At 35.9% G+C, this 24,334-nt stretch overlaps 2 protein-coding genes across 4 annotated transcripts in view; one reads left to right on the top strand and one right to left on the bottom strand.

The window, feature by feature from the left end:
* Nucleotides 1-24,334, top strand: part of LOC113496045 (angiopoietin-related protein 2-like) — an 88,314-nt gene that overhangs the window by 41,940 nt on the left and 22,040 nt on the right. The gene's annotated exons all lie outside the window — the stretch shown is intronic.
* LOC113496043 (mucin-5AC-like) lies at nt 12,558-22,406 on the bottom strand. Of its 3 annotated transcripts, none has more exons than XM_026875107.1 (8): nt 22,160-22,406; nt 18,562-18,622; nt 15,958-18,366; nt 15,693-15,842; nt 15,389-15,583; nt 15,028-15,258; nt 13,813-14,097; nt 12,558-13,717 (listed from the first exon to the last, which is right to left on the bottom strand). In XM_026875107.1, exons 2-8 carry the CDS (start codon nt 18,616-18,618, stop codon nt 13,643-13,645), a joined length of 3,402 nt encoding a protein of 1,133 aa, XP_026730908.1. In that variant the 5' UTR covers nt 18,619-18,622; nt 22,160-22,406; the 3' UTR covers nt 12,558-13,642. The 3 variants fall into 3 exon arrangements, with proteins under 3 accessions (XP_026730908.1, XP_026730907.1, XP_026730909.1); XM_026875106.1 differs by lacking the exon at nt 22,160-22,406 and adding an exon at nt 20,062-20,444; XM_026875108.1 differs by lacking the exon at nt 22,160-22,406 and adding an exon at nt 20,205-20,444.

Raw genomic sequence — 24,334 nt, 5'->3', positions numbered from 1 at the left:
AGCTCCACCCAACACACTTACCGTGGTCACTCTTTATGCACACTAATCCAAGTCGCGTATGTACATTATACAATCTAGCCCCTATTTATGGTGACCGTAATTCAATTATTCTGAACTTAACCCGTAAAAAGTTCTGTTGGAAGCAGGTCTGTTTCGTGTTAAAGTTTCTTGCTCAATTTGAACGAATTTCGGAACAAAAATAGTCAATAATCTGTACATACAAAGTTATATGTTAGAGAACTATGTCGGGAAATCGGACTCCACTTGTATAACACAGCTGTGTTAATCAAAATGATTTCAGTTATTCTTTTTTGGTTCCCACGGCAAGTCGCATAACTTAGCCTCGCCTTTATACGTATATTTGATTCAAGTAATCGACTGAGCTGACGCTTTTATCAGTAGTCAATTGATCATACTTCTATGACATACATAGTATTTTAAGAGGGAACTAGTTTATGCAACTTTGTCTGTAGGACATCGAAAGACAAATTCTAGGCAAAAACTGGAATGATGTATTTTTTTGTGTTACAGAAAACCTCCGACATACGTCTACAAATCGTTCATAACATAGTCGAATTTTCATGAAAATTGAACGAAGTTTACTATACTTACGTGTTGTTCGCCATTCTTCTCGCCGTTCAAGGTTTTGCCTATTCCAAACAGCCATTGATCAGTCTTCTAATCCCCACAAACAAACAAAAACTAAAAAACCAGTAAATCCCAATTTATAATCCTACGCTGATTAATTGCCTGTCGTTTCGGTCATAGTAGTTAATAAGATAACTCATTTTTTATCAAGATTTACGAGACGAAACTGGGCAAAGAAACCGATTCTTCTAAAAACAATAGGTTGTTTTTTTTTACTGTAATAAATATAATATTTTTAACAACAAGATCTTTGAAGAAGGAAAATCAAGGACCTCCTTTTTGGAAATAAGTTTTAAAATATATAATTTGAGCACTTCGCTTAACAACACAACTTTTGCAGTTGTTAAAGCGAGAGGGTAATAACGGGGGAGAGCGTTGTTTCGCTCTCTCATCTGCGGTGTATTGGCAGATTCATGTTTTGCTTCTATAAAATGTCGATTCTAACTTTTTACTTTTTGTATTTTACTTCCACGCAGTGTTTTCACAGACCTGAGTCACACCCACTTTAAAATAACTTGTTCATAGAAATTCAGGTTTGTTGTCTAAGCATGATAATAAATTAATATAATTCGAAAGAAGTGTAATGACCTATGAACTTATTAACAGTTGAATCTATTTGTTTAATTAATTTGTTTCTCCGATCAGGTTTTCAACGAACTCATAAAAGAGACATTTACCTATTCATAAAGTTATTTATAGTTAGATGGGAATAATAAAATTGTTTCTGGTTTTTGTAACGGTACCTACGTTTTATTATTTTAAATTCCATTCTTTGATATTTATCCCTCATAAAAGCTTACACAAAATGCTCTAAACTTAGATAGGATTTTTTCTTTTAAAGAACAGTGAGCTCAGACCAATTATCACGAAATTGCTCAATAAAAGTTGATTCTGAGTCCATTTCTTATTAAAAATACAATTTGACTCGATGGCAACACCGAATATTGTTTAACAAAATTACATGATTAAACATCGGAATGTATAATTTATATTGCATATTTTCATTGGTCGACATAATTGTGAAATTGAAGTCCGTCACCACGCAATGCAGTTGAATTGCTTTAAAAAGCCTTACCAGAGGTTAAAGGCTGGCGATCCGCGCTCTTGCGGCACAGATGCAACCTCAAAAGCGGTTGGGCAAAAACTGTTCTAATTAATTGACATGACAGTGCCGTAATGTTCCCCAGCAATACGTATCTGTGTGTGAGGAGGCACTCGGCCGCGATCTGCCATCATCCGCTATAATCCCACTGGGAACAAGCCCGTTACAGCAGTGAGACAGTTCGCGTGATGAAGATGCACTTACCGCTTCAACAAAACACCATCGCTTGGTAACCAGCCGCCATTTTCCAAGACCGCGGTAACACCAGTGTTACGTGATACACTCTGTATGCACGACCTTTTTCTTTAAAGCCTAGTTCACACGGATAATTTGATTATATTAGATTGAAAATTATCATACATAATACGTTGTTATGAATGCAAAAATTGTCTTTATTTCATAAACATTTATTTGAGAATATTTCGTAATTTTCGTTCTTCTCTAAATTGTTGTAAGTATTTTATTACTATTTATAGCTCTTTAATGGTAAAATTACGTAAAAACAACACACCTTCAAGTTTTCTCAAAACTTCAATAAGCTCTAGAGAAAGAGTGAAATGTTGTTAAACCTCTAAGATTACGTAACACGGTAAGAGACGCACTATACTGATAATTGTTAAATTGTCAATGATTACAACTTATTTTGAGTGCCTTGAACAAAGTAGTCACGTAAAAATATGTGGTTGTTAGCTGGGGCCGTCGGTAACTAGTCTGACGAGAGTACATGTAACATAACGTATGGCAAGAGACATGTACACGTTCATTATACAAGTACCGAACATGCACTAATGCGTCAGCTGATCGTTATCATATCACACGAAATGAAACGCGGTTAGTGGCGGCGCGGCGGCGGCGGCGCGCGCGCTGGTACACTGTTTCAGCTCTCATACTCTAATAGGTGCACTACCCACAATGACATAACACTATTTATCATCACACATTGAATGTTAATCGCTTAAAAATGGATGTTGTGGATAGCTTTTTCTTTTTTCTCGTTTTATTACTGCAAATGTAGATGCACTTACGTGAACATAGGAAGCAAGTGTGATTAACATGTAAATGGCACTGGTCGGTTTCCGTCACTGGTTGATTACTTTTTATTACTAGTTTGTTAAGAAACAGTAGTCTATGGTACTTAAGTAATCCCTCTAAAGTTAGACATGGTGTCACTTTGTTGCGGCACACACGAGTAAACGCATGAGACATGTGTCACCGGCATGCATAAAACAAAACACAGTCATCGCCGCAACACCCTAATCAGTTAACTCGGCTGGTAATTAAAATCAGTTTCACTTTTCTAAGACTCAAATGTTAAATGAATTCGTTTACGATTTCCATAGATGTTACATGATTAAGACGAGTTCCGTACACGAAAGAAATGTCAAATGTAATAATTGAGTATCGATGCGTGCGCTCAAACTCTAACGTAGGGAAAGTAAAACTGTTGACGTTGAAAATGACAAACTTTGCATTGCTAATGTGTATTGAGATTACAAATATGAATATTTACTTGATCAAACATTTTTGACATGAAATAAATTCGAGCAGCTGGGTGTTGTAAATGTAATTTAGAATCCCAAGGTTCCAACTTGATATCGAAATGTTTGCTGAACAAACCGACAACAGGCCGTATAAAGATAAAATTATAATAATACTGAATTTTATCATCATGCATTATGTCTTTTAGTTATTTACAATGCAATACTTATATTTTCTAAAGGTTTATCGATAACAAACTTAAAGTGTATTGACACATAGGCCCTGCCAAAGTAAGAAGAGCGAGCACATAACAGCACATTCATTAGAAGGACTTCAACTCCTACTTGTAGTGCAAATTCAATCATTAACATTCTTCTTAAGGAGTTGGGCGAATTATATTACAGTTCAGCAACAACATATTTCAAGTTATTCGCTCGGTAGTGTTTTGTAGCCACGGCCTCGAGCGATCGCTATAACAATAAAACGAAAAGCTTTTATGAAACAACTTCAACAAACAACTCGAGTTTTGTACTATAATGTATAAGTTAAATTATCTGTTATTACACTTCTCATGAGAAACAAAAAGCCAACGTTCCTGCGACGTATAGTTGACACAGATATGCAATTAATCATCGGTTATAAGCCAATCGGTACGTAGACTACGCAACATGCACATGGGCCGATCACACACACATTTGTTTCGGTAATTTGTTACGTCAATGTCAATATATCAAGCAGTCAAACATCCCGATAACGTAACGAACTAGATCAGCTTTTTATAACGCTCCTCATGTAAGTAGACATTAAATTAATCTAGTGTGTGATTTGTTGTTTACTTGGCTGCCTACACTGTAAGTTTATTAAGTTGCAAATTGGAAACAAGAGGTATGATTTGCATGAGGCTGTCCAAAAATTAAAGTCTAGTCTTAGCGGCCAGACTCTCCAATATTTTTTCGTAGTTTAACCAAGATCAAACATGTATCCTAGTTGATACAAGTTTGATCCCCTTTCTTTACGGGATTGTTGTCTACAGAATACAAATGAAGCCGTGACTGTACCTTCATTTACTTGAGCAATGCTTGCCTTCGACCACCCACGAGTCAATTTTAGTACGCAGTCATGAAATGATACCATTTATCTTTTTTGAAACTACATCAAATTTCAATACTTACAGGGTCCTTATTCCGCTATTTATAATTCCTGATAATTTATATCAAAAAGACACTTTTCGTATCAAAAATACATCTTACGTTCCTTCAATCTCTCACTGCGTAAAGCTTTTCAATTACATAACGCTCGAAATTTATATTGTTAATTGGGTAAAATAATTATAGGACTTATTGGCTCAAAGCTCAGCATATAGTTACGAGTTACAAAATATGTGCTGCACTGAGATGATTACGAAAATACTTACTTTTTCAACCTTTGGCTTTTCACCAAGGGCAGCTCTCGCTGACGTATGGTGCTCGAGTTTTTGCAAATCTGTGCTACCTTAATGTTATTTCGAAATCTTTAATCTGGTGACCAAATCTAAATGTTATGTCTTTTCACTTGGTCATTAATTACACTGATTTAAATATTTTTAAATATGTTCGCATAATTTACTGTATACTTGAAATGTATTTTTATTTGTTGCAGGTAAGAATCGTCTGCGCCGAGGACACATTTCGAAGAGTATGCATAACTAGCACCAACATAGCTACAGCCAGCGTGACCTACATATTTACCAGGAGTTTGGTTACCTACAGTGGCTTTCCTTGTCACCTCTAACATTCCGCGACTAGTTCGAAAACGCAGAGCCTTGTAAAAAGTAATAAACGTTACGTTGCAAAAGGTCGGTTAACAGAACATTCAAGAAAAATAGCGTTCTACTTATGTTTGACATACAAGTTGAACAATTACAACAACTTTATGCTCGGCCGTAGTATCTCAAGTCGGTGTTATGGCACTGGTAGTTAATATGACTAGCTATGGTCGTAAAGTTGACTTCGATCGCAATAAATGCGGTCGTAAACACATTATACTTAGACAATCAGGTGCAGTAGCAAACATTAACATTGCTTATATACACGTATGTTTGTTGAGCCTGACTTTGTTAGAATTTGGAGTAGTATACAATCATATATTGACATTTTATGCTGCTACTGGTAATAGTCACGACAATCAGAGCAGTCAGGATCCGTTACGCGAACATAAAAACTATAATTTAAGCATCACGAACAAAGCTTAAACTGCAAAGGTCGTCATCAAATCGTCGTCGATGTTTAAAACTCAAAACTTTTGAAAGTCAATGCTGACCTTAATATCTTGGAAAATTATTCTTTATGTTCAATCAACTCGGAGTTAAATATCAAGACGGATCTGCGTGAATCCGAGGGATACTCCGCTCATTGTTATCCGAACGTAATTACGAGCCCTTTGTTTTATAGTAAGCAAATTATCTTCCATTTATGTTAGAGGCTGAAGTTTAGCCAGCGGCGGATATAATAAATATGTAGGAGTTGATAACAGTTGATGATATACGATAGGTTTGTGGACAGGTGAATGGAACCCACTGGACAGTCCATTCTCTTTATCCTGACTAATGATTTAATGCTACACAAATGAAAGTTAAGACAACTAATCATTATCATAGAAAATTGAAAATCAAGTTTTGATTTTCGTATTTATTCACCTGATTTGGCATCGAACTGATAATAAATGAATTAATGGCTCTTTTGATGGCTAGCATGATAAAGAATGTTTATTAATTATGTTTTACAAAAATCTTACCTGCTACTCGACGAGCGATTTCCTAATATTATAATTAAAGGATTCGACAAAAACTCAGCTTCATTTCTCTGCATACAAAAACGTTTGTAAGTAAAAAACACTTCGCACCAAGGCCTGTTGTCATTATGAAACTGTCAGCTTTGATGTAAAAATAATAGAGCACGTACTTAGTGACCGTAATATCTAGTAGACGTGTCTTTTGTTATTACAAAATATCTAATAAACAGCGTCGCGAATTTTTATCAAGTGTTTGAAGTGTGAAGAAATTTTCACACCTATCAATACAATATCTTAATTATAGTTGCATTGTCGACTCTGCTAACTGACATAGTAATTATCTCTACTGTGGTTTTCCCTATTGGACACAAATTTTGGGTTTAATTTTACATAAAAACTATTTCATTGGCGATGACATGGAATTCCAAAAGAGAGAAGTATACTGTTAGATTGTTCTTATACTTCTTATTGATATCAGAATTGACCTTATTTCAGTTTGACAGATAGAGCTACGACAAAAGAGACAATTATTTATTACGTGAAACCCCTGTCCCGTAAAAATTGATATTAAGTATATAATTTTTTATAAACTTGAGTACATAAACAAAAACTTATGATGTACTCGGCCGGGAACGAGTTCAGCTTTACATTTCACTTTCATTCGACGGCCGCGCCGCTGTGTCTAACAAAGGTAATGTGTTCACTTTTTATTAACGATGCCGTACTCCTATTGGGTTACACTTAACTCTACTTAGTTACCAGTGGCTATTAAACATAAACTATATTCCTTCAAAATCGAATAGGATTTTTACTGATTTGCGCTTGCTGCAAATCCACATAATTATCCCACGGGAACAAAAATTCTTTTTAAAAACTATGCTGGGTTAATCCTTATTATAAACCATCTGTGTATCATTTTTTGTCAAAATCCGTTCAGAGGTTTTTGGCGTAGAAGAGGAACAAACATCCTTACATTATTACGTTACGTTATTACATTACTTACAAACTTTCGCGTTTATAATATCTGGTACCTAGTAGAAGGTAGGAATAGTAGAATGTTCAAAATATCCAGAAATATAATATGCATTAAAAGTTTCGGAACCAAATATTTTAAACTTCTCGGTAGTGGCAGCAATTCATCACTTGCAGTCACATTAGTTACCATTAGCCAGTCTGTAGTAGTCAAAATATATAACACACGTCAATAATATGTTATGGCGGCGTTTCACGGACATCAGTGCCTTACAAATTTTAGTCACGTATTAATGAATGTGACATTATGTAAGCCCCTTTCTCCGGTGGGCGAGACGTCAATCAACTTCTAACCGATTGTATCGCACATAGAACCCGCCCCTTCCCAACAAACTATCTTTATCCTATTTCAAAATTAATCTAGTTTATCATTAGCTAACACGGGCTTACGACATAATTCAGAATTACATTACAACAATAGATCACTGTAATAAAGTTATTACTTTTCGTATATGTAACAGCAATTTCTAAAATATTGTTTTGTTGTCTGTAATTTATTATATCATGATATCGGTGCAGTTCAATAAAGTTATTTCATGACACGAATAGCTTAAGTAGAGACGACTGTGTTCGTGTGGTATACACGTGGTCTTGGGTTAATCACAATTTTGCTAATCAAACCTAGTAGTAGACTTCCAGAATTATAAATCAATATTACAATTATGTCATTTACCGATGTCATTAGATAAAATCGGGTCACTCTCAATACAAAGCGTGGGGCTAGAGAGCGCGCGGCGGGTGGCGCGCTGGCAGCGCGGGCGGCGCGCGGCGCGGCGAGTGCGCCGACACTACACATTAATATTAACCATGTGTTAATCTCGCGGCGGCCGCGCACCATACATCTGTGTCGTGTGACCGTATTAGTCAACTCACGAGCCAAATTCTTAAACAGAATCAGATATAATTATACAGTCGTTATGCGATAGAAATATGGCGCGGTACGAATACTTAGACGAGAACGTCAAACATGTCAAACTTGCCACTTATGTCAGGAGTCGTCCGAAGATATTTCAAACATAAAACCTGTCGCACAAACGACCGACCAATTAATTTGTAACTTCGTATAGAACAGTGAAAGGCTTTGAGGAAACAATTGTCAAGCTATTATTTACTAAACGGTAGGCAATTAATATGTTTTGGTTGTATAATATTTACATGCTTTCTATTAATATAAACTGTTATCAAATTACAGAAAAGTTGTCCCTTTCTCAATTTAATATTCTGAATAAATTAATTTGTACGTGTGATGTAATATTCACATACAACCATAATTATAAGCTACTAACGTAAATGAATACAAATTGGACCGCCCGCTGCGAGAACAGCCCAAATCCGATGAGCATTTAGCGATTAGTGGCGGAAAGCAGCAATATCTTGCAGTATTGAATGGTTGTCAACACGCCGCCGGTGAGATATTGCATGTATGGTAACAAACATGAATATTCTAAACATCAAAAATAGTCAAAAACATCACGTTAAACCGGGCAATTAGCAAACACGAAACTTGTCCAAAAAGATCCCATAAATCGGAAATGATTCAAAAAATTTAATCATTTGCTTATAACATGAAAATTATAAATCATAAACATAAATTAGATGTTAACTCAAAGCTCCATAATCGATTAATTAATAAACATGAAATCGGATCATGTTTATTAATTAAAGCAGCAATTTTCCTCCGCCTTGCGATTATTTACATCAAACTGTTGCCCAAACGCAAACGCCCATATTTTGTATTGCATACACGTAAAATGTGAGTTGGTCTAGAGTCTAGTTGTCATTTAATAAACTTATGGACGGTTGCAAAAGCTGCAGAGCAGTACCGATCCATCACCCGTGGACATTTATCTACAAATATAGAACTGTAATAACCAGCCGTTGATAAAATCGTAAAATTACTTACAGGCATATACCACTTCAAGTATCCGTAAGCTTTTAAATGTTTCGAAATGTCCACCTGAATAACTTACAGCGGCAATTATTATTATTACGTTTACGCAAATTTTAATTTTATTCATGCAAATTGAGCCTCGCGCAGGAATCACTTTCCAGAAGTTTGTGATCGAGAATTACTTACTTTTTCTTACCTAAGTACTTGGCTGTTGTTTATTCCTCTGTGCCCGCCCTAGCAGTCTGTACTTAACGAGCTCGCAGTTTCATGAACGACCTCGACTAGACTTTAGATTGTTGACTCTTTTATATGCTTTCACAACATCCTGTCGATTGCGTGCAACTATTTCTAGGAATCATGTTAGATACACTATTATTTACAATTATTTAGAGCAGGTACTTATATAAACCGTTCCTACTGGCACTTATGACGAAATAACTCATTTATCTACAACTTATAATAGTTAAGCTCGACACAGCTTTTACATATATTGTATTGCTTTACCTATCTAAACACATAAGTCTTATAAGTAGGTTCAAGCAATCGTACAAGCATTTGTATTACATATAAGGATTTTTTCGCGCGACTAAAATCACTAACAATGTCAAATATCACGTAAAAAATTGGGCTGTCCGCTGTAGGAGCTTTAACATTGGTACCTTAGGCCAGCGTTGGATTTGCATGCGACCCTGCACGGATAGCCCAGTGGTTGAGGTCACCACGCCAGAGCTACCGTGCGCGGCAAGTCGCGGGTTCGATCCTCGCGTAGGACAAGCATTTGCGTAATCCGCGATCCGCGATTGTTTGTCCTGTGTACTTGTGACTTGAATTGAATGTTTGTAAAACGACCCGTGACATTAAAAAAACCACTAAAATACCTATTTATAATCCTGATAATATTATATTGTTTTCAAACGAAAATCGTATCTTAGGAAAAACTGACTTCCAACTTTTTTGTATAACGAAATATAATTTAAGAGATAGGTCTGAAAATAATTGTTACATTTATTACTTACATAATAAAGGTATCCACCTTATAAATGAAACCGGAACAAAAAGTTCTTAGCTGCCAATTAAATACAACTTTTAGGTTATCAAGTGCATTGCTTCGAATCCTACATAGGTACATTTTCATGTTCGTTAGTAATAAAATCGATATCCGATGAAAAGAGGTGATAATAAGAAAAGCCGGTGACGTGCGACTCGGACTATACGTGTACCTTACGACCTATATATGCCTATAACAATTTTATTTTTCCATAACATGCTTGCAAATTCATTTAACAACCGTTTCTTAACCGCTATCTTTATTTTTAGTATTTTTAAATCTATTATTAAATGATGTAACGGTTTACTCACGCGTATTTATCGGGGTAGCCCGACTAGTTTAAATCTAGCCGCAAAGAGAATAAACAACGAAACCTCTATAATAAAGGTCAGTTTTTACCCTTTGGATAAAGAACCCAATTTCGTACGTTAGATAATTGCTTGAACATAGTGTCTCTACGGCTAATGAATTATGTTAAAAGTAGTTACTTTAATAAAAGTAAATGTTAAAATCTTAATACCTAACAGTGTAAACTCACTTAACAAAACAGTTTATGTTCATTTTAAACGAATTCAAACTATTAGCTAAGGTGAGAGGGTGACAGGGTTTAGGATGATTTCCTACTTAAATTACGTGCACCATTATTTTCGTAGACCCTGAAAAATTTCAAATATTTTTAACATCGAACCTGTAAGAAGTTTTACTGGTAAGTGTTAGGAACGACACATGCATCATGCATTAATACATTCATGGGATTTTGTTTCTAAATTGACCCAAGTTGTCAAAAACAGCCCTTAGCCACGTGTAGGCGGCAGTACCTAGTGGTGGATAACCATCACATACAGATTTTTAGAATTCAAAGCTTTGCACTCGTAGATTTGATTTGATTTGTAGGTCTATGACAGCGCCGCTACGGACTAGATGCAAGATGTCTTAGCAATAGTATTGAAACTGCAACGGCTGGTAACAAGTCACGGTGCGGCGGCCGGCGTCCATACAATGTCTGTGATGCGTGCAATTACGTGCCCGTTCGAGAGCCACATCCAATCATACTCCCCAGTACTGCCGATACGGCTTTTGTAACATCACAATTAAAACTCCAACACATAAGCAATCTTCAAATCTTATTCCATAAATATAATGTATGTTGCTCCGTAATTGTACCTATTTGTGCATTACAATGGCGTGCGCTGAAATGCACAAATTGCTCTCATGATCTTGAAACAATGAAACATTTTACGTGTCGGGTGTGATTACCCGACCGAAGCTTGTCGTCGTACGCCCATCAAAACTTTATATCAACGATTACAGAAACGCAAAACCGCACGTTCAATAAACATACCATGTTACCGTGGGCATATTAAGTTATCACGAGACTAAAGGCCTCAGATATTAAGTCGTCCATATTTTCATGTTAGTACGTTCGAAAACATGACCAAGTTTTCATTTTTATATTCCCATTATGATATCAAAGCAATTACTTAAACGCGATTAATTACTAACAGCTTATGTAATGCAATAAAATAAATAACTTCTTTGCTATTTTACAGGTTAAAATAATCATAGGTATGACACGCGAGCTTACTTAGGTATGTAGCATTAAATACGCCGGCATGGTCACACGAGGGTCAATATTCACTTGTTTTATCTCAAAGTCGTCGTATAGTGCGCGTGTGGTAGTCGGCAAGCGAACAAACATCTCTGCACAAGGTCCCGCCGTGTCACACATGCTATTCCCATGATAAATATTTCTTTTTTATACAGTAACATACTTAGTGGCATATTCGCGCTCTATTGTCGATTTTATCTTAGGTCTGTCCCAGCTAATTTTATTTGCTCAGGTTCTTATTGTCTTTGTACCTATTGAACTCAGTCCATTCACACTTAAAGTAACATGTCGATCATGTTTATGATCGTGACCTAATTTCTGAAACAGCAAATGTTACATAACCTAGTTTCCAATGTGTTAGAACCAGCCATTTCTCGGTAATAACGTGCTTTACTCGTAACATAAGAATATCTAGAATGGTTTGTTCAATAGAAACGTAATGCTTAAAATGAATTTCCTAAGGAGTACACAACAATATTCTCCCGAAATATTTGGTTTAGGCTTTTCGGCAGTTTCTGCCAAAATAAAAAACGAGTGACTAATTTTATTATTTTTATTGATGACTAAAGTTGACACAATAATATGAAATATATGTAGTTAGAGTACAGTAATATGTACTTATAGTTATATGAGTTATGAAAATTGATCATAGAATGTTTCATTCCCTAAACATTTAGATGTTTTAAAAAACAATACATATATGTAAGGAAATATAGGTACAATTTATGAAAATATGGATATTTCATATTTAAAACTTGAGGTTATCGCACGTGTATTTTCAGGATTGGGACACGCAGCCATAAATAGGCAGAAGATGTACGATTCAACAATCCCGAAAATTAAAAGTGCGAGAAAATTCTTAAAAGATTAAGAATTTTACCTCTGAAAAATTTTGTAAGATAAATATATGTTTGCATTCACAAACATATCTACTAAGACATCTTGATACAAGAGTATACTAATATAACTAAACACTACATGGGAAAAAGTACCTCATTAATTGAGAATTCTATTTTGTCCAATCACAATATTCTTATGTCTAAATTCAAATCTTTTGATTACATCTAGTAGATCGATACTTAAACTATGTTTGATAACATCATGTGTTGATTAAGAATAACTCTATTAAATAGGCGTTTATAATTCTACAGATTATATGTGTGTATACGTTAAAATCTTTTTAATACATCTAGTAGATGGGTAATTATATAATAAACTGTAAACAGATTATACAAATACGTAAATAGGTAATTAATAAAATTAAAATTAAATTAATCAGTCTCAACAAAGGTAAATAAATTTGAACATGAACACTTATTCAAAACTAAAATTAGGCCGGCTCGGCCGGTTACCTGTCAGCTAGGCTAGCTAACGATATCAAGGGAGTGAGAGACACGATACAAGAGCAATCCCGAAGTTGAACGAATCAAGTGCGAAATTTGCGAACGGGAATAGCCGAAACTTGCCGACACCAATGGAAAACTCGGATATAAAATACTTTTTTTATACTCAGACGTTCTCTAGTCTATCGCAACAATCACAAACGGAAGTGATCGGCTACGAGGCACACGAATTACCTTCATTGTGCACTTACACATATATATATAGACTTATCTATGACTATATGTCATTCTACAGACGAGCATTTGAGCACGTTTTCTGCCCAATATACTTTATATACTAATGTATATACTATATATATAAATACCAGGTGTAAAAAAAATACATAAAAAATATATATAAGGGGTGTAACCCTCCTAGGGTATTAGTAGCCGATTCATAGACATACTAAATTGCATATACAATCTCATAATAATCGATCAAGTCATTACGGAAGAGTATGGTAACTAACATTGTGACACTAGAATTATATATATATTTATGATAAGGTTACATTGAAATAGTAGTCACTGATAGGAAAATAAAAACTCTTACCTCGACTAACAAGTATGTTTCTACTTATTATAAATACAACTTTTGAGATCATGAATACTCTATACTCCTTGCTAGCTGGTGGGGAACTGGTGTGGCTCCGCTTCCTCTCATAGAAGAAATCGTTGCAGATTATTTACTAACTTTTTCTTCAATGGACCTTTCCTCGGTTGCGATACTGGATTTCCTCTTAAGTCCCTTTTTAACCTTTCAAGACAGAAATAATTGAATTATCAAACCATTCTTATAAAAAGGGGAGCATCATATCGGAATTGAAATACGTCACAATAATAACTGAATACCTCAAGCGTTGGTTGCGGTCGTGATACCGCGGACGACGTGACAGTTGAAGTTGTCGACGTGACTGTCGAAGTGGCTGACGTGTTTTTCGATTTTCTCAACGTGGTGCTCGAAGTGGCTGACGCGGTTTTACGAGTAGTCGACGTGAGAGTAGAAGTGGCCGACGTGACAGTCGAAGTGGCCGACGTGACGGTTGAAGTGGCCGGCGCGTAACTTGGTCTCCCCAAATTTTCGTCAAATAGGGATATTAGGGACAACCCTGGCAACTTGCCCCTCTTCTCGGTTATCTGTAAAAATAGACGGCACTCTTTACTATTTAAGTGTTTAAGGAGTAGGTGAACTTTTGTGCCCGGCGCCCATATGGCAAAGCAAAAACACGAGAACAGACTTGAAAACTATCGACATTAAGTGCATAATTGTTTGGTACACTTTTGTGAACGTTCGATATGTAATTTTGTAGTTTATATTCAGTGGCGTAGCTACCTTGGGTGGCACCCGGTGCGGAATTTAGTTGTGTCACCCCATCGAAACTAAAATGCAATAAATTGATATGACAGACATAGATCATTTGAATATAAATAATAAATAATACCCGGCCTCGTAAATTTTAGATTTTCTTCCTTAAAAACAACATCATCATTTTTTTATCTTTTTCGCAAGTTTAACATATTTAATCACCGTTTAAACCTTCCCCGGACTTTCGCGAATATTTCAAGACTGAAATAAGCCACATGGGTTCAGCCGTTCTCGAGTTATAGTGAGACTAACGAAAAGCAATTCATTTATTTATATATAATATTATAAAAAAGAAGAAAAAGAATATTGAAGAAATATCGAAACAACAATAACTTCGACAGAAAAGGAATTGTTATACAATTAAATTCTTCTCTCTAGCGTTAACAATTGCAAATTCAACAATATTTTCATCATTATAATATATTTAATATTGCCTTGTGTTCGATGGCTAATATAACAAAATTTCAAAAATTCTCGCCATCCAAACGTAACTAACGAATCAAATGAGGAAAATCCGAAAAAAAAATGTTTGTGCTAGCGATATTTTTTCCTACCGGGTGTCAGCCCAAAAAAATATGACACCCGGTGTAGTCCACCCCCACCGCGCCCTCTTTGCTAGGCCACTGTTTATATTAGGTATCATAATGAAATTGCTGCGGCATATGGGTCGGGGCTTAATTATGTAGTAACATGAAAGCGACCCTTCGTATAGCTGCCTGCTTGAGAGCTTCCTTCCTGATAGCTTCCTTGGCTTCCCTCTCACGCCTGCGAGCGCGCACGGCGGCGCGGGTTCTCACACCCGCTGTCAGAAACTCTTGCTCCATCCGCCTCAGCTCTGGGTCCTGCGAAAGCTCGCAGAGCAATGTGCGGCGCCTCTTTCGCCGACCGTTTTGCGTGTCGATTTCTACCTCTTCTTTATCCATTTCCCTCAACTGTGAATAGGAAATTGTTTGTTGAGACATGAACTTGTTTCACATTATGATCTTAAATTTGAACCTTCCTAGAACATGGCGCTTTGATCGAGGTCTTCTTAACACTGAGAATATTTTTGGCATCACTTACCAGAGCAAGATATACTTTTTCCAAAGCTTCTGCCATATAGATTATGTCTTGGCCTGGTTTGTTGTAGATGTAGCAGTTGGTAAACATACGGCTGAAGTCCTGGACACATTCTTGTCCAGAATAATAGTATTTGGAGTGGAGCCGCTTTTTAATAGTTCCCAGATCCATTGGGCTCAAAATTATTTGGTGATAGTTCTAAAATGTAAACATAAATAACAGTTTTTATGGAAAAGAATAATTTATAACACCTAAAAATTATATCGTCATATCATAATGTAAAACCAACAGCCAAAGGCATACTTACAGGAAGATCCAATTTTTGTGCATCTACTGGCTTATGGAAGGGCCAAGCAAACTTATGACTCCAAACCTCTTTCATCACGACATTTTTAAGATAAAGAAGCTGATTCGTCACCCTTCCCGGGCGTCGAGGGGGCAGTACGATATGCTGGAACTGCACAATATTAATTTGTATATAAAACTTAAAAAGAATAAAAAATATTAAGAGATATTATTAAGAAATATCGAGATTTGGCAAGACATGATATAATTTAATTTTAAGTTCTAACCTGATTAGGCTGTTGTTGTTGTTGTTGTTGTTGTTGTTCTTCTATTTCTTCTTCTTCTTCTTCTTCTTCTTCTTCTTCTTCTTCACTGCTACTGCTGGATATATCAATATCACGGATGGGCATAAGCTTTGCAAATCCGAAAGATCGACGCATATATTCTCTGTCGGAAATGTGGCGAGGCGGCGGTTGGCTAGGCGGAGCGCCCCTTGCTGACATATTATCAGTTGGGACGACAGCGCTACTTGCCAAATCATCACCGGTTGGAGCAGCTTCCATACTTGGGATTACTGCGCAATAAATATCCATAATTTCATCTGGTCCGACGTGGCTGCTAGCACCTACATTTCGATTTCGCCATGGATTGCTACTAAAAATCAATTCATCACCTTCACCAAGGTCATCAATTGGCAGTACATTGCCACTTGGGTTCCCGTCACTTGTAGGGCTCATCCCCTCTTTAGAGGTACTTGGAATAGCTTGGTTATTTGGTATCATTTCAGTTCTTGGAATAACCTCGAAAGTTGGGCCTACGTCGTCACTACTCCTAATCCCAACGCTGGAGATAATTGGAATTCCTGTACTAATGGATACCTCATTTCTTGCAACGTCCTCATCACTTGAATCTACGTCGCTACTCTTAATCCCCACAGTAGAAGTACTTGGAAAAGCTTGATTGTATGGTAGCATTTTGTTTCTTGAAACATTTGCATCACTTGAGCCTACATCCCAACTCTTAATGCCCTCAGTAGAGGTACTTGGAACCGCTTGGGTGTATTGTAGCATCTTGTTTCTTGAAACATTTGCATCACTTGAGCCTACGTCCCTACTCTTAATCCCCTCAGTAGAGGTACTTGGAACCGCTTGGGTGTATTGTAGCATCTTGTTTCTTGAAACATATGCATCACTTGAGCCTAAGTCCCTACTCTTAATGCCCTCAGTAGAGGTACTTGGAACCGCTTGGGTGTATTGTAGCATCTTGTTTCTTGAAACATATGCATCACTTGAGCCTACATCCCTACTCTTAATGCCCTCAGTAGAGGTACTTGGAACCGCTTGGGTGTATTGTAGCATCTTGTTTCTTGGAACGTTTGCATCACTTGAGCCTACGTCCCTACTCTTAATCCCCTCAGTAGAGGTACTTGGAACCGCTTGGGTGTATTGTAGCATCTTGTTTCTTGGAACATTTGCATCACTTGAGCCTATGTCCCTACTCTTAATGCCCTCAGTAGAGGTACTTGGAACCGCTTGGGTGTATTGTAGCATCTTGTTTCTTGGAACGTTTGCATCACTTGAGCCTACGTCCCTACTCTTAATGCCCTCAGTAGAGGTACTTGGAACCGCTTGGGTGTATTGTAGCATCTTGTTTCTTGGAACGTTTGCATCACTTGAGCCTACGTCCCTACTCTTAATCCCCTCAGTAGAGGTACTTGGAACCGCTTGGGTGTATTGTAGCATCTTGTTTTTTAGAACGTTTGCATCACTTGAGCCTACGTCCCTACTCTTAATGCCCTCAGTAGAGGTACTTGGAACCGCTTGGGTGTATTGTAGCATCTTGTTTTTTAGAACGTTTGCATTACTTGAGCCTACGTCCCTACTCTTAATCCCCTCAGTAGAGGTACTTGGAACCGCTTGGGTGTATTGTAGCATCTTGTTTTTTAGAACGTTTGCATCACTTGAGCCTACGTCCCTACTCTTAATGCCCTCAGTAGAGGTACTTGGAACCGCTTGGGTGTATTGTAGCATCTTGTTTCTTGGAACGTTTGCATCACTTGAGCCTACGTCCCTACTCTTAATGCCCTCAGTAGAGGTACTTGGAACCGCTTGGGTGTATTGTAGCATCTTGTTTCTTGGAACGTTTGCATCATTTGAGCCTACGTCCCTACTCTTAATCCCCTCAGTAGAGGTACTTGGAACCGCTTGGGTGTATTGTAGCATCTTGTTTTTTAGAACGTTTGCATCACTTGAGCCTACGTCTCTACTCTTAATCCCCTCAGTAGAGGTACTTGGAACCGCTTGGGTGTATTGTAGCATCTTGTTTCTTGGAACGTTTGCATCACTTGAGCCTACGTCCCTACTCTTAATCCCCTCAGTAGAGGTACTTGAAACCGCTTGGGTGTATGGTAGCATCTTGTTTATCGGAACATCCTCATCACTTGTGACTACGTCGCCAACCTTAATCCCGTCTCTAGAGTTACTTGGAACAGCTTGGGTATTTGGTTTGATCTCATTGCTTGGCATGACTTCGTCACTTGGCACAACGTCGTTACTACTCATAACGCTGCTGCTGGTACTAGCAACAACTTCGCTAAGTGGTTCAATCTGACTTTTTGGAATGACCTCACCACTTAGGACTGCTTCGCCACTCCTAATCACGTCGCTGCGTATACTTGGAACAATTTCACTAGTTCCCTATAGACAAATATTCTATTTAATGCACAAGCAAAACAACTAGGAACATTTTGATAGGTCTTTCTCATTTAAGCCAAATATCAATACCAGAATAAGACTATTACAATTTTCGTATCAAATATTTTTTATTTGAAGCAATCAAATAAAATGTCAACTACTAAGCTAAAATAACATAGCATTAAAAATAAAACCTACCTGGCCAATGATAGGGAGGGGATCCCTCTCTGGCTCCATTGTACTTGATTCCGCCATCTACCTGTGAGGTGTCAGAAATATAAAAAAAATGTTAATATCAAATATGCAGAATAAAGAACATGACATTCGCATTGAAAACGCGAGGAATAATAAATAAAATAATAACTACACTTTCTGAAATATAGGAGTAAATAATACTTAAATCAAGAAATGTGCACTTGAATTTTTTACTTATTCAGTTTCATGGATTTAAACAACTTTGTAAGTAGTAACAGTTTCAATCAGCAGTTCAAATTTTTGTGGCTAATTCATGTGATTGGGAATGGTAAAATATAGATGATAGTACTGTAATACTTAAGGGTCAGCAATGATTGACTTTAAACACTTATAGAACTATTGATTTGAGTAGTGCTTTAGATATTTCTTGCTAAGAACTGTTACTTAAAAAACAACCTTTGTTGTGGTTCTAAGAATGTAAGCATAAGTATGCAGATCCAAACCCAATTGAGGCAAGTTACGACATAACTTTTCAATGTTCTTACCTCTGTTAAATTTTAAGGTGAACAATGGTGAAGGCAAAAGTATGAGTAATCCAGGTATTTAAATGTTGCAATCTATATGATAAGTCTACCCACAATAGTAAAGCATGGCTATTTATGATTGATCCTAGGAATGATTTACACTCTTATTTTATTATGATAATCATTCTCCTGTAAAAAAATCCCTGGTATGAAACTACCCTACCAGAAAATCTTTGCATTATTTACCCATCTACATGCTAAAGTAATTTAAATATTGCTTTCTGTAACTTTAATTTATATGCATCCATACTTTTATAACATAGCCTTACAGCCCCATAGTAATTAATTACTTGATATAATTAATGAATATTGTGAGAAGTAAAAGCTGCTGGGTCTCGTTGAATGCAGGTGACAATGAACCGGTCGTGCTGGAGAATGTATGGGGCCTATGTCCAGCAGTGGCCATCTACAGGCTGAGATGATGATGATGTGTCAAGTATGTAAAACCGTTGGGGCCGCAAACCACAGCATGGTTTGCCAAAGCACTGGCCTTTGCCTGCTGGTATTCAAAGATCAAAATTAAATAGTCCTTCCAAACAAGTTCCTGAATTCTGAGTTCACGAATATAGAACATCAATTAAATGATCTAAAACCGTCTAACACAATTGATAGGAATCAATCATTATGAAATGCGTTTGGGAATAATAAAAGATAGATTTTTGAAAGGAAATAAACGCTTGGGGACCTTATTCATATGGTATAATCACAAGAAATTAGTGCATATTGCCTTAGAGAGGCCATTAACAGTTCGTTCAAAATATGGATCGATACATTCAACTTGATTCAACATGCACGCGAAAATATTGCACACCTATGCTGCCCAATGAGAACACTAACAAAATACGTAAAAAAGAAACGTAATACGAAACATACGACGAAATTGGTAGTTGTAAAGCTAAAATTACGACGCACAACTTACCTAGAAAAGGATATTACCGCCGCTTTAGTAGATGTATAATATAGTATGTACTTCAAACGCGGTACCTACGCATTGATATTCTCAAATAGTCAAACGACGCAGATATCAAATCTCAATTATGTATTTCTGATTTTTATACACACCTTGTCGTATTTTATGCAAATTTACAGATATTTATTTATAAACAGTAAAGGATTGGATTGCGCACACAGTCAGGTTCCGTCTGTATGCAGCGAACTTCAGCGCAGTGTTCAGTTCACACAAATGGCCACAGACTACGAAGAGACGAACATGGCGGTCATACAATTACTGTAGTATCGATTTTAGCCATTTAGAGTTGCAAGTTAAAAATTCGTACGTATAAAAATATTAAGAGAAATAATAAACATATTTTACATTATTTTAGATAAGGAATATATTAATAAAATAATCTTCGTCGTCTGTGGATTTGCTTAGCTGTGAAAGTGGTTTATTCCTAATAATAATCTCACTAAAATTGGTTTTCATGAAACATTTTTAAGAAATTATATATACAAGATTGCTTTATTGTTTGCAGGTGTTAATAAATAAATAACCATACATTCATAAATAACGAATGAATCGATAATTTCTTATGATTTCAACATTCCTTGGACATTAGTAATTGACAATAATTTACTATAAGAGATTGAGAGATAGAAAAATGGTTCCTAACTGATAAAGTTAATTTGAGGATTATTTGTTATAGCAAAACAGATTTTGTATTCTGCATAACCTTCCATTCACGCAGAGCCCAGCCGTTGATAATTATACAGCCCTGTAAAATTATAGATAAATACTTAGTAGTATTCCTAACACTATAGGGATTATTACCAGAAGCAATGCATGGCAAAAAAAGTATTTTTAGCTACCTAAGTGCAATGAAGGTGATGAAGTCGAGATTCTGCATCATGTCAGTGGGATTGCATCAAAAAAACTTGGACCGTCACTTAAAATTGACTTCATTACAAGAATTTTCTTGAACATTCTAATTGATTTTCTTTATTTTCATGATGGCAAACCGCCTTGCACTCAAAATCATTCTGTTAGCATGTAACAATTTTTTTTAGGACAAACAACAACAAATTGGTGCACAATTGTAATTGTTCTTATTAACATAGGCCACATAGTTCATGTTTAAAGTATGTAATGATATGATAAAATGAAAAATATGTATTTAAAATGTTTGGGAAACCTCTCTTTAGGATTAGTTTAGGTTATTAGTTAGTGGTGTAATGGGTAAAGACACTTTGTATTCGCATCTGGCAGGTAACATTATTGTTCCGATTATTAAGTTCTACTCCTAAAAGTAAGTATGTTATTCTCTGCTATATTTTATTTAGTACTAGCTGTTGAGCACGACCCTCATTTGCGTGGAATTCAGGTTGTGGCTTGCGGTGGTTCCCATTTCCATAGGAATGCCGGGATAAATGTAGTCTTGATTTCCCCCCTTGATTACTGTCGCTTAAAATCATTTTCATTTGGTCGGAAAAAACCTTCAGTGGAACTTAAGGAACATAATTTTTAAATAATTAGGCAAAATTGGTCCTTCCATTTCTGAGTTATCCGCTTACCAACATTCATTTGTATATTTAATAAAAGATTACTTTATGGATCAATTATGTTAACGTTATACACCTAAAGTGTAAAAATCATGCAACAGGCCCTTCAACTCGCAACATGATACACTCATGTACAAAATTAACTTACATGAAAAAAAACGATTTTAATACATATAGAACTTCGCCAATAGCTAGCCAATAGCATTACAGCGCAATAGCGTCAAATATTATGTAAAAGTGGGCCGACCGGACGTCGCGTCATTACATTGAGACAAAACATGTTTTATACATTAAGAACTTCATTTAACAATGGAGGCTGAATAATGAGTGACAAAACATTGCGCGGGATGCAAAAGCGCAATCTGTGCCCCACACAATAATGGGACCCTGAACCACATAGGAGAACGAAATACTCTTTTGACCTTGAAATAGTCCTAGCGAAAGTAGGAACTATTATAACAGCATAAACTCGCAACGTATTTTATGATATTACTATTTAATGAAACAAACATACTTACGGAATAACTAATTACTTTAAGCAGCGAATGGCGGACTGGTGAAGAACCGCTACACGACACACGAACTGATATATTTGTATTACTTTACAGTAAAAGAAGTTTAATGGAGATATAACAATCAAACAGCCTTCTGGCAAACTTTAAGCTACTCCTTCTCCGTTTTAAGTATATTCGGGTATGGTGGTAGCTCGAAGCTTCTATTTATTAAAATCGATAATCGTATACAACGCCTGCGCCGTATCTATGTGACAGATGACACTACACTTACCGTTCCTTTTCACTTGCGCATGGTTGGTTTTCGACCATAATCAACCACAAAGAACGAGTTGACCTGTTTAATACGGCCGTAAAAACAAAATCATTGATATTAAAAGTTAATTGAACTCCTTAAAAAAAAATTCATACAACTATAAAATTAAAGTTATGAAAAAACAAAAATTCTTTTTAAATCGACCTAAAATACTTCGCTTGAAATGGAATATCATCGAAAACGAGGTCGAACGTTCCTTTTCACTTAAGTGGAATTCGGTGTTCAATCATGAGAATAAATAAGTTGTGATCTGATCTGGATATGATATACTCCAAAATTAGATAAAACTTTTTTTGTAGGTATGATTTTTATATAACAGAAAAAAAATCTGATCGATAATATAACCTCACCACTCTCGTAATATTAGTCTACAATGACAATGACGTTTCCCTTCAAGAGCATAGAATCTTGAAGGGAAACGTCATAGTCAAAGTTGGGAAAGTATTGCCATGACCTTAGATTATGACTGATTGCTTTTTTTCGGTTTTTAGAATGACGTTAATTCAAAAAGTACTTTACTTGTGTACACTTTAAATAACGTCATGCATTCAATGTTGACATATTTAGTGTAGTTAAGATATTCTTGTCTCCGGCGGTAAAATCTAAAATATAAAAAAAATGTAGAATAGAATAGAATAGAATAGAATAAATTTATTTGTTTAAACATAGGTAACACATATAAAAGATCTTAATAAAATATAAAATTTTATTTTTATTTACTATCATCCTATAGACCAATTGCTTTAGTGCCAGTATTATCGAAGATTTTTGAAAAATACATATATTCACGATTACAAGTTTATTTTGAGAATAATAACATATTTGCTGAAAGTCAAAAAGGGTTTCGCAAAAATAAGACGATTAACATGGCAATTTACGATTTTCTTAATAATGTAATTGAAAATGTAGATAACAAGATACCGGTGTGTTCAGTGTATTGTGATATGACGCAAGCCTTTGACTACGTAGATCACAATATATTGCTTAAAAAACTGGAGGGTTACGGAATAAGAGGGAATATACTAGAGCTGATGGAGTCATATTTAAGAAATAGAAAACAGTTTGTAGAAATAAGTAAATTAAATCCAAAAAATAAATTTGTCCAGACGTATAAATCAAATTGTAGAAACATAGCATACGGTGTACCACAAGGGAGTGTGCTAGGCCCTCTTCTTTTCATAATTTATATCAATGACATGCCACAAGTATCAAAATACCACATGTCACTATTCGCCGACGATAGTACTGTTACTATTCATGGTAAAAATACTAATAATTTTCAAAATGATGTAAAAACTGAAATAAATTCTATTATACATTGGATGAACCATAATAATCTAAAAATAAATATTGAAAAAACAAAAGTAATGATGTTTAGTCAACGCGCAAGCCCTGTTATAAACATTGATTACAATAATAAAAATATATCTCAGGTTAACACGTCCAAATTCCTAGGATTAATCATAGATAAAAAGTTAAACTGGAAACCGCATGTAGAAGAACTAAATAAACGAGTTAGTAAATCAGCCTATGCCCTATATAAACTAACGCCAGTCGTGGACACGGACGCAATTATCACTGCTTATCATGGCATTGCAGGCTCTATACTGAGGTATGGGGTCATCTTCTGGGGAAACTCAACACACCAAAATATTATCTTTAAACAACAAAAGCGATGCATCCGATCAATGTTTGGGTTAAAAGTTACCGATTCATGTCAGCCTTATTTTATAAAATATAATATTCTCACATTACCATCATTATACATATACGAAACTGCAGTTTTTGTTAAGTGTAACCCTCATTTATTCGTTAATATGTCGGAAACGAATCACAGAAGCAGGCGAGATAATCATAGATTGTGT

The sequence above is a fragment of the Trichoplusia ni genome, chromosome 7, assembly GCF_003590095.1.
Source record: "Trichoplusia ni isolate ovarian cell line Hi5 chromosome 7, tn1, whole genome shotgun sequence".
In the NCBI taxonomy this organism is placed as follows: Eukaryota; Metazoa; Arthropoda; class Insecta; order Lepidoptera; family Noctuidae; genus Trichoplusia; species Trichoplusia ni.
This window is presented reverse-complemented; position numbering and strand designations above follow the sequence as displayed.